Genomic DNA, 12651 nt, shown 5'->3' with positions numbered 1-12651 from the left:
TACTGGAAAAGCCATGTGATTTCTCTGGGCCTTAGTTTCAGTATCCAAGACCATAGTGTTTCAGATTTCTAGATAGTCTTGCAGCCCTTCTATTGGAAATTCTAAGACTATCTGATTCTTCCCTTTGACATCTATGACTTAGCACGATCCTGGTCATCTACATAATTCTGTCTCCTTTATTAGGATGTATTGCTCATTTTCTTAGTGGGGCACTATTCCTCCAAGTTCCTAATAAAATGCACTTTAACTGTACTTAAATCAATATACACATTCCCTTCCTGGGTAATATTACTTTTTTTTGAAATGGAGTCTAGCTCTGTTCCCAGACTGGAGTGCGGTGGCATGATCTTGGCTCACTACAACCTCCGCCTCCCAGGTTCAAGGAATTATACTGCCTTAGCCTCCTGAGTAGCTAGGATTACAGGCACACATACCTACGCTCAGCTAATTTTTGTATTTTTAGTAGAGACAAGGTTTCACCATGTTGGCCAGCATGGTCTCAATCTCCTGACTTGTGATCCACCCACGTTGGCCTCCCAAAGTGCTGGGATTACAGGCATGAGCCACCGCACCCGGCCAGTAACATTACCTTTAATGGCAAAAACCACAAATACTTTTGCACCAACCTAATAACATCTACGCTGACTCCCTCAATTGCAATTTCTATGAAGAGGCCCCTCTGATCTCCAGACCAACGCTGCCACCTATATGAAGAATGTTTCCAAATATAGGTAGGTTCGGCACTTAAAACTCATGTAGCCAAGGTAACAGTACCTCTGCTCCAAACCTATTCTTGATATCTTCATTTCAATCTTGGCTCACTGCAACATCCACCTCCCACATTCAAGCAATTCTCATGTCTCAGTCTTCTGAGTAGCTGGGATTACAGATATGAACCACCACACCTGGCTAATTTTTGTATTTTAAGTAGAGATGCGCTTTCACCATGTCGGCTAGGCTGGTCTGGAACTCCTGGTCTCAAGTGATACACCCACCTGGCCTCCCAAAGTGCTGGGATAACACTGTGCCTGGCTGACCTCTTCATTTCTTTTAATTACTCATCATTATCCATGAGACTTAAGGTGGTAACATGATATTTTTACTGATTTTCCACATACTTTACTATTTCTACTCAAATATCAGCTCCTCCCCTTCTTCTTCCTTAACAATTTAGTCCTAAAATCATTACATAAAACATAGAAAAGTAGGTATCCGCAGTTGGGAAGGGGGGTGGCCAACTGTGGTGGCCTATAGTTGGGTCTATCAAGCCCAAGGGTGGCTCTGAAACCTGATATAGAAGGTCAGAGTCAAGCAGAGACAGGAAGGTATGTGTGTGTGTGGGGGGGGGGTGTCTAGTGGAGGCTGTCAGAACCCAAGCAGAATGAGGACAGCCCAGCATGGGAGTCTGTGCATGGGTGGGAAAAGGAGGGCAGCCATAGGAAGTGGGGTGTCCCTATGACCCAGAATGTGGCATTAGGCTGCAATCAGAAAGAGGAAAGTGTGTTCAGGGATGGGAACCCTCCTTGAAGAAATGGCCAATTCCAGGTTTGGGTCAGGAAAAGTACCAGATGGGCCTAAAGCAAGGATGTGCTCAAGGAATGATGGAGACAAGGCAAAAGGACACAGAAAGCACCCTCACTGGGCTTCCATCAGCTTAATTGGGAACATTCTGACCATCAAAACGTAGGACAGTAACAGTCTGTATGTAACTCACTTCACAAAACAAGAGACAATGATGCCATGCCAATACACATAAATGTATGAATAAGCAAAGTCTGATGAAGAATGAGGTGCTTGCACAGTTTCAAAGTACCTTCCACAGAATATAGTCTACCTGCAAAAGGAAAAGAGTAACTTTATCATGGAGAAACCCTGCAAACAGTACCTGAATCAAGTGGTCTAAATAAACAGTAACAACCCAAACGCAAATCACATGCCACCTGACAGGATGCAATGAGAAGAATGCCCAGAACAGAGGTGGGAGTGGAATCCTGCCCTTCTGTCTTTCTGTTACATTATCCTTCCATTCCAGTGGGAGGTGGTGGTACAAAAGCTGATGCTAACGTTAGGAGACCATGATATTCCTGCCAAAGGTACATCAGTTGATTTGAATCATGAGGAAACATATGAGAAAACCCAATGGAAAGACTTTCTACCAAATAACTGGCTTTTAGTTTTCAAAAGCAGTATTAAGTCACAAAAACTAGAAAAGACTGAAGAACTACCCCAGACTAAAAGAGACATGACGGCTAAGCAGAACACACAATTCTGAACTGGATCCTTTTGCTATGAAAGGTATTATTGGGACAACCAGCAAAAGAGTAGATGCTAGTAACATCCATACTAATATCTAGATTTTGATGGTAATATTATGGTTATGTAAGTGAATGTCCTTGATGATAAGAGTTCTCTATAATACGCTTTCTTTTTTTGTAAATTTGTGATTATTTCAAAATTAATTTTTATATAAAAAGACAGACACTTACATAGGCTTTTTCTGTAATATCTCAAACCTGTCCCCTCCTTTCTATTACCCCCAACATCCTTACCCCAGAGAGCCTAGTGCCTATCCTTCTACACAGCTGAAATAATTTAACAAGGCTCTTTATGCTCCAATCCACCCTACAAACACGCTGCCCAATTAACCTTTCCCCAAGTGCACTTCCTCTCCTGCCACGTCCTGCTCCAATATTTCCATAACAACTCATTACCTACCAAATTGAGTACAAATTTCTTACTGTAAGTTTCAAGTTCAACTCCCTTCTAGTTCCAACTAGCCGCTTCCAGGTTTTCTCACCCCCAACCCCCACATCACAGCCTACCACGAGGCTCAGCAACACCCAGTGATTTCTCCCCAACTCCAGGATTTTGCTCATAGAGCTCCCTCCACCAGCAAGTACCCACTCCCCACCCTCTGCAAAATTTTCAATGCCAAGTCTAAATACCAACTCTGAACACCCCCTACATCCCCATTTTCCAAGACTTGCCCATATAACCTCCCCCTGTCAGAATATCTAAAGTCAATTTTGCCACTTACTAGCCAAATTTCAGTTTCATATCACAGTCTCTGTATATTTATCTCAACAACTCCTAATACATAAGGTGAATATTCATTACATTCCAATGAAGTATTCATCAGAAATAAAATTAAGTCATAGCCACAGTTATGAATCCAGATAGCCAGTTATTATCTCATACTCTCTCCCTAAGGTATTAACTTTTTAAGCGTTCAAATTACTTGTTTGTCCTGTTTCCTTCCTTAAACTACAGTTTTCTATTTGTAGCATAAAACACAAACCATTTCTACCACTTTTCTACATAGAAATATTGGCCTTAGCCATACCACTAACAATCATAAATCCAGAGGTTTCTAGAGCATAAATTAACAAGTGCTTATATGCAATTACATTTTAACTTCATCATTACCTTACTATATAAGGAACAACATAAAAGCCTTAAAACTAAAAACAAAGCCTATAGTTCACAAGTTTAAAACCAGACACCCTAATGTTTAAAATGAAGACACTATCCATTTAACACACTTATATTTTTCCTTGGTTTTCACTAATAAATGTTGGAATGCCATCAAAGATATCCAATTTAATGGAAATGTTTAAATGTAATCAAGAAGCTAACATTTTTCTCTCAATTTGAAGTTAGTAAATGAAAGAAAATGATAAATTATTTAGCAGTGGAGGTAAAATTTTATGAGCAAACGAGTAGTACAAAACTAAAGCAACAACTGAAAGTGAAGAAAACAGTATTATTTTGCAGAAAAACATAACGACATCAAAGTATGAACAGAAGCAAAGTGTTGCTCCTAAATTAGTGGTGATCAATATAACATCTGCTATCACTCTAACATTCCAAAGACAGAAAAGGTCAGACACACCTAGAATTTCAATATTGCAAAAGGCAATACTGAATATCAAATCTTTAAGTGATGTCCTCATGGTGTGAACCTCACACTAAGAAGTCTAAGTCCCTAGTATGTTGGTTGTATGAAAACTGCATTAAGTTGAATAATTTGAGGTTATCTAAGTGAAACCATGGCTTTTATCTCAGCATTATTTTTAAAGTATGGCATAAATAATAAACCAGAATTTTAGATGATAAGAGGCAGACATACTGACATGTAAACCTAAGATACCTGTGACGTTTAAAAACGTAACTTACAAAAGTACACTGTATATAGTGATTTGTGTATTATAAAACACTAATTTTTTATTATCACAACTTTTCCAGAAATATAAGTGAATGAAAAATGAATATCAGGAGAAACAACTCTCATTTTAAAATAATTTATAAAAATATTTTAAATATTTTCCTGGTAAAATTCTAGGTACATTAGCAATTTCAAAATCAGAATATTATGGGACAAATAATAAGTAAAAGAAAGTTACATGTTTTCATTCCCAGCTGACCTAAGCATGCTGTAATGGATTTATTTATTAGATTAAGCACCAATACCTCTCTCTCTCTCACACACACACCCCTCCCCACACCATTCTTTCATACACTGTATTACAGACAGATATTTACATCTCAAGTATTTATTCTGAAAGTTTAGTAAAAGGGCAAACTTTGTCACAAAGTCCCTGAATTCTGATGCTTTTGGTTTATCACATGTGAGTTTCAAGGAAACTTCAGGGGCAATTGAAAAATAAAAGGATAACTATAGGTTATTTACAAAACTATTTCATTCTATGGAGGAAAAAAAAATCAGCACATATTCAAATAAATACCTAATTACTTGTCTTGAGACCTACCAGAATATGCCCTTTGAAACAGTAAACTTTACATTTAAAAGTCTAAGTCAATGTTAGCACTGTGTTATGATGCTATCAAAGTGACTATGACTATCGCCATAAACAGCCACTGTTATGTCAACAGAAATGCCCTGTTTCCATGAGGAATCATGTAAATAAAAAGAACAAGGAATTCATAGTAAGTTTCAGAGTTTGTTTAAAAAAAAATCTGCTTTAAAACACACACACACACACACACACACACAGTTCCTCTTTTCAAGTGAAATCATAGACCACCCCTCCTCACTTTTACTTTAAAATTGTAAATGGAAATGATATTTTTCTCCCCAGACTACCCTGATAACCATGAAGCTAGACTTGTGACTACAAAATACTTGAAACTAGATTAGCAAGTATGTTAAAGGATACTCTATTTTGATTCTTCAAAGGAAGTTACATTGGCAGCTCTTGCAGAGCATTAGTGATTAACAAAGTGATTAGTTCAACTTAATCACTTTAAAATGGAGAAACTGAGGCTCAGAGAGGTTTTGTTGATGTCCAAGCAGAGGTATTCTAATCTACCTGACACAACTAGGTCCAGCGTCCATTCTAAGGACTTTAGGTTTAGTTTTGCCATAATTTACTTTACAATTTGGCACTCAGACAATTCATTCACTGGAAATTATTAACAGATGACTTTTGCCACCACTCTCACAGAATGCCCACAGACTGAAATGAAGACAACACGCACCTCACAGCCATTACTCATTTCTGTCCGTTTAAAAAAATAATCTGGGCAAGAATCATTTTTCCTATTTGAATAGGACACTCCTTCCTCAGAGTAATATTCAGTAACACTAATACAAATAACGTAGTATCTTCTTTCTTCATTAACCTCCAAAGGGTGTACAGAAGAGAATAGACCAGGAGTTCTCAGCTTCTGGATCTCAGAACTTCTTTTCATTCTTACAAACTAAGAAGAATCCCAAAGAGCGTTTGTTTATGTGAGGTATAGCTATTAATGCCATATTGGAAATTAAAACTAATATTAAATTAAATTAAATTACAAATTAAAACAAATGTTTTAAAATCTTTTAAAAATAAGTCATTACGCATTAACATAAACAATACGAAAACTGTTTATGAAACAGTATTTCTCCAGATAAAAACCTTAGTGAGAAGACTGGCACTGTTTAACATTTTTGCAAGACTACTGTCACACTTAATAGAGGACTGCCAGATTTTCATATCTATGTGTGGTGCTATGTTTTTCTTCAAGTATATAAAGAAAATTTGGTCTCATACAGATATGTTGTTGGGAAAGGGGAAGAATATTTTAATGGCCATTTAAGATAATTGTAGATATGAATTTTTGATACTACACTGAAAATTAGCACTGAAACTAACTTTTAAGAAACTATTCAATGTGGAATCTGAAACAATATCAGTGAACTTTTATGCACCATTATATCTAAATCCATTAATCCGTGTTCCATTTCAAGTGGATATTTTACCAATGCATCATTTCTGACTTCATGAACTTCCTTGAGAAGGTCTCAGGAACCCTCAAACCATGATTTGATATCTGAAAATACTGTAGTTCAAGGTTCAACCTAATGATGAAGGATACTATTAAACCTAAAAGCACTATACACTGCCTTGATCCCTTATATTTCATTCATTCATTTATCAACATTCCCTGAAACAAGTGATCATATTTTAAGAAACGGGCAAAAAAGTTGGGTTTTTTGTTCAAAATAAGAGAACAAGGATGATACTTGCATGAGGTTAAATATAATGTGTACACTGAAATCTGGAAAAAATCTGAATTTCCTCTGATCCTTGAGCTTTTACTCTGATAATCATCAAAACAAATAGGTTTGGATACTATTCACCAAGAAAAGCTATAAAGAATCATTAATCTATAAGAGATGTCAAATCACATTAAAGCTTTAAGTTAAAGTTTTTAGGAAATTTAGCTGGAACAAAACCAGTATGTATATAAGCAGAATGAATCCCTGTTGACTGTATTAACAAATACACAAAGCATTTTTGGAATACTCAAGAGGAGACACAAGACACCACCTCCTGTGCCCACAAAGGCAGGATGGGCTCAAGGTCACTAATTCATACTAACATGTCTAAGGCTATGCATGCGTCACTGGACCATCAGGAGGAGCTTCATGAGCATGAAAACTATATTTAAAATAGTAGAAATAGGGATATAGAACAAACATAAGAGACAATCATTCTAGCTTACTGCATCTGTAGTATTTCTACCAGAAATATCATTACCCAAAGCAAGTTTTTAAAACTAAAAAAGCATAAATTGAACTGTAATAACAAAGTTATAGTGCATAATCATTTTTTAAAAATGAGTTTGATCATAAGAAATTATCAAATATTTACTTTAACAAATGCTTAAATATTTCTTTAAAAGATTCTGTGGAATTTCATATAAGAAAAAAACTGAAAATTATAAAACCATTTCATAATAGCTAAAACATATATAATGTATACTAACATATCAGATGGAATTTAAAGTATTTCTCATAAATTAACTCACTTAAATTGTTTTAACTACATTTGAGATGGTTACTGTTTAATCCCTTTATACCTTGAGAAAACTAAACAATTAAGCAGTAGAGTTGGGATTTCAACCAGTGATGCTGTTAACTACCATGCTATACTACCTCATACCAGCTCGCTAAAAACATCATTTACAAAAATATTCACATCACATGAAAAAATTTCCTTCTGTAAAAGTAAAGCAAAGCACTAGCAGTAAAACACATGCTGAGTTTGGTTCTGATGGCAGCCATGCTATCTCATGACTCGTGTTAGAGCTTATAATTTAAGCGACAGCATTAGAATATGATTGAAGAGTTCATGCTATGGGGAACTATAAAAGTGTATCCTTTATGAAATGTTTGCTTCCATAAAAGCAAGAAAAGCAAGGTTTGAGCCAATGACAATGAAAAGAATGCATAAATTAAAGTTTTTGCTTTTGGTTTGGGAAAAAACAGAATAGGAGAAAGCTACAGCAATACATGTAAACCCTGTATCCTACTAATGGGGTAGACATATTTCCCACAAAATAATTTTTAATGACATAAGGAAAATATCCACATAGTTCTAGATGCCAAAGGAATGAACTATACCTAGGAAATCTACTCTTTATATAGTCCATAAAGGAATAATTTATCACAACCAAGTAATAAAAACAGTACTGAAGCAAAGTCCAATCCAAGTATTCACTGTAAAACTTAGAACCACCCTTTATAGTCATATCTAAAACCTCTTCCTTATTTTTTCTAAATATATACAACATGCTATCTGCAACAAGGAAAGCCAAGAGATATTTTACAGTAAATAAAGTATGTCTTCTTGCAGATCTGAAAAGTTATAAATATACCAATTCAAAACTGCAGTTACATATTTCATTTCCAATATAAGAAAGAAAGATTGTCCACTTAGTAATTTTAGATATGCTGAGTCTTCAAAAGCCCTCAATAGTTAAGGAAATGATTTATTTGTATTGAAAAACCACAACTTTCATATAATTAACCTACCTAGAAAAGGGCAGAAGGGAGGGAAGCTTGTGGGTAACAGATACAGGATTCAATTTTATTTTTCACAACCGATGAAATGATGATTAATAAGGAAAGCTATAATAAAAAAGGACTAAGACCACGAATAAACTGACCTAAAGCAATTTGAGTAAACCAGCAAACAGCTAAAGGAGACAAATCTAGTACTAGTCTGCTACAGTCAATATAGTAACTGTCAGTAAAACATAAATTTTCCAAACACATAAAACAGGCAATGGGGATTGGGGGACACCTACATATGCCCCTTCAAAATCAACGCAGATACTTTCTAAGTGATTTTAAGAATGTTTTTCCCCTCTACTTCAAAAAAAATAACATATCAACATGCAAATGGGAGTACCATATGACCACCCTCAAAACAGTAATCTGAAGTGTTCAATTTATCGACTGTAAAGATAACGCTAACCTTCAACATTTATAAAGCCATGACTTTCAAAAACAAGGAAAGAGCCAACTTACCTTGATACATTTTCTGGAATGTATTCTAAGACCGGATATCCATCACTTCTTCTAGATGACAGGTCACCGTGTGATTTCCACGACTCCACTAAAGTATTGACAGGAGGAAAGGAACTCAGGTGTTGGAAAGATTGGTCTCTAGCCGATCGTGATAAAGATATTGTACCTTGAGCACCAATCCTGTAGTGGAAGGACTGTCCACCTGAATTCACCCCAACAATGGCTGATGACGGGATGCTGGCCTCTGGGTAATAGCTCCCATCATCTGGTTCTTGTTTAATACCCACTGGGAATCCACTGCCTTCACAGTTACCATCAAAGCCGGGCACAGGTGGTCCTAAAATTCCTGATAGGGAATAATAATCTTTATCATCCATAAAGGAAAAATATGAGCCATCCATAAATGGAAATGGGTTTACTGTTGGATTCCCTTTAAAAGAGGTGCCTGAACATGAATGCTTGGTTGATTCTTGCTTTATTGGTACTGAGAATGGAGAATCCGAATTTATTTTGCTATTTCCTCCTAAACATGAGCTGCTAAAAGCTCCATCTGGTTCTGGTTTTATGTACTGGACAATATTAAGCTGGCCAGTCACACCATTTGAGATGGCACTCTCTACTTCCTCAGTCTTAGGAAAAGGGACTTCTTGAGCACCTTTCTCCTGTGTGTCTGGACTGGGAACCACATCCCGCGACGTACTGGATCCCGCAGAGGTGCCAGAAGCAGTGTAGCTGAAGGCATTGTTTACAGGGCTACAGATAGATCCCACAGTACTGGCTGCCGGACTGGAAAGTGTGGATCTGTTATTAGTGTTGGAAGGGCTGGAAACGGAGCACCTTGAGTTGTTGATATTTGCAGGGCTAGAAACAGAGGATCTCAGAGTGACATTATTGGGACTGGAGACCGGAGATTTTACACTGCAGTGACTTGGAGGGCTGGAAATCGAGGACTTCATGCTACTTAATGGACTCGAGAGAGGAGAGCCCACGTTGCTAGCATGTGCAGGGCTGTGCGACCTGGACCCTCGGTTTTCAACATTAGGGGAGCATGTCAGAGGAGTTCCCTGGGTGATGGGGCTGTGCACTGGAAAACTGCCAAAGCTGGCTGTGGTGGAGGACACAGAGTTAATTCCAGCAGGGCTGCAAACCGAAGATGTCATGTTCAGAGGGCTGCAAACAGACGGGCTTTTCTCATGACACATGATAGGGCTTCTAACAATGGCGCGCATGACGCCACCATTCACGGAGCTCCCAGAGTCAGACATAAATGATCTCAAGGGCCTGTTCACACAACTTAGAGTAGAAGGACGATGGCCATTTTCTTTGTAAAATTTCACCAGCTGTTCAACATTTTGATAAATCTTAGCTGGACTCATGCTTCTTTGTTGGTTCTGCTGTTCATAGTAGTCAGCATCTCTTACAGAATCCATATATAAACCCATGGACTCAGCTACAGTTGCTGAAAGTTCCTTAGATTCCAGCTCAGTTTTAATATCAGATGTTAAAACCCCAGGCCGATTATTGTCTTGCTGAAGGCAAGGGAGTAGTTCATGTTTTTCTTTGCTGCTTCCTTGAGTACTGTTGTTTGGAATAGCACCGGAAACACAGCTTACGTTGACAATCTCCATGTAGTTATTCTCATCGGTCCTCTCTGTAGATCCCAGGGAAGAATGCTCCACAGCCTGAGAAACTTGACCCCACCGTCTTTCCATATCTAAACCTTCAGGGAGACTGTGGTAGCCTTTGGTCTCCATAGCTAACAAATAAATTCACATTAAAAAATTAGAGTCAGTTATGGCAATATTACTCTAAAAGACATTCTAAAATTGCATTTACTAAGCCACAAAACCTATTCTACTTATTATAAGCAACATTTAAAACGGTTACCTTTTTGCATGCTGACAAAACAGAGTATTGACTATAACTTGTCCAGATGTCAGATAAGAGAAGTGATCATATAAAACTGTCTTGGATCTAAATAAAAGTAACATGTTTGCTATAATACAGTTTTTAGAGTCTGCAAATAGTATTTACAAATGTTAACTTAGTAGATATTCAAAGTAATCCTGGGAATTTTAAGGCAGGCAAAAAGAAACTGAGGACTTAGTGAGGTGGGTTACTTGCCCAAAGTTAAAGACATAGTGACAAAGTTGGGTTTAAATCTAAATCTTCTGACTCCAACGCCTTTGGAGTCTTTGGATCATACAGAAGCCGCCCTCCATATTTAATACATGGCCTTGTTAAAAAACAGTATGGAAATGTACATAAAGTTACTCTTTCCAAACATGAACGTACCAAGTGAATTATCATGGGAAAAATAATTTGTGAATTTTTTAAAATCTACCTTTCTTAATATAGATTAGTGATTAAAATAATTTAATGTCAGTTCTGAAAAGCCAAGATCTATACATTCTGATTAAGATGGTCCATAGCTCAGAGTGGCTGTATGACAACTCAGGGCTGTCCGGAGCCTTCTCCATATTTCAATAATGGCAAGGACTTCGACATGCACCCTGACCTAGTGGTACCTCTGCTAGAATAACTCCCAACAACCAGAAATGTTTGCTCTCAGTGGTAAATGGAGGAAGTTTGAGAGGAGTCCTGGAAATTTAAGCATTCATTCAACAATATTTACCAAGTGCTTGCTACATCGTGGCCCTTAGACCAGTCGGTGAATAGGTAGTGATACAGAAAAAAGGCACAATCCCCATCCTCAAGAAACCCACAAGGTTGTTTCAGATATATAACCATAACCATGCACTCTATAGATTAATTTACTTCACAGACAGAATTGTTACAATAGGCTTGATAGAATTCTTACCCACATAATTTAATGCAGTATTATAAGCTCCTTGCATATATTAACTCATTTATCCTTACATACAACCCTGAATGACTGATAAAAGTATTATCCAAATAAGACAACTGGGAAAACTGAGGCACCGTGCACACAGCTAAGTGTTGGACCTGCAATTTGATCGCAGGTCTCTCTCTACACCAGTTTCTCAATTCTTAGTTGTGGAGGTCTGCCCAGTGCATTGTTAAGACATTTAGCAGCATCCCTAACCCCTACTCACTAGATGCCAGTAGCATTCCCCCCTCCTCAATTGTGACAACTGAAAATGTCTCCAGACATTACCAAACAACCCTGGGAGGCAAAATCACCCCTGGCTGACAATCACCACTCGAAAGAAACATATCTTAAAGGAAAGTAACTCACTCACAGTAAAATTTTATTTGTACGCTTTAGTATTTTAAAACTCCTAAAATCTGTATTACGCATTTTTCAAACATTTTGAATCTATGGCCCAATAAAAGTTCTGATCTAAAAGATGCCATTTCTGCCATTCTATATACAAGCTTTATTTTAGGCCTCTCATCCTTTCCCCCTTTGCCAGTGTCTCTACCCTGCCTACCTTCCCTTGGAAACAAACAAACAAACAGGAAGTCCTTTTGTTACAGAACTTATATTAATTAATATTGAAAAATAATGCTACTAAATAAGTTTGCATTAGATAAATCTGAACTGGCCTCATAAATGTGCCTTAGATAGCACAAAGCCCTGTGAAGAAATTCAATGTCCAAATTGTCCAAGTATTATAATTACCTCTTACTTTTCTATGTTTTACAATAGAGTTTAAGTTCTAAAAGGACAGAAATGATCAGCTTCACCACTGTATCCCAAGTGGATAGCACAGCACAAAAATTTTCAACTATTATAATATCAATACTCAATTTGCAAATGTTAAAATCTACCAATTATATAGTATGTTTTCACCTAAAGAACATCCTATAGATTCCTAATCAAAAATCAATCACAAGACAGTATAAAA

General features: G+C 37.1%; 1 protein-coding gene across 9 annotated transcripts in view; it reads right to left on the bottom strand.

Moving 5' to 3' along the window:
* The window catches only part of NR3C2 (nuclear receptor subfamily 3 group C member 2), a 356613-nt gene that overhangs the window by 338029 nt on the left and 5933 nt on the right, over positions 1-12651 (bottom strand). For 8 of the 9 annotated variants that reach the window (XM_008992565.5, XM_035292341.3, XM_078366026.1 and 5 more), the window contains exon 2: positions 8819-10574. In XM_008992565.5, the coding sequence (XP_008990813.1) occupies positions 8819-10572 (1754 nt within the window). In that variant the 5' untranslated portion in view covers positions 10573-10574. 9 annotated transcript variants of the gene reach the window in all.

Source organism: Callithrix jacchus, chromosome 3, assembly GCF_049354715.1.
Source record: "Callithrix jacchus isolate 240 chromosome 3, calJac240_pri, whole genome shotgun sequence".
NCBI classification, from domain to species: Eukaryota; Metazoa; Chordata; class Mammalia; order Primates; family Cebidae; genus Callithrix; species Callithrix jacchus.
The sequence above is the reverse complement of the archived record's forward strand: the minus strand, read 5'-3'. Positions and strand labels throughout refer to the sequence as shown.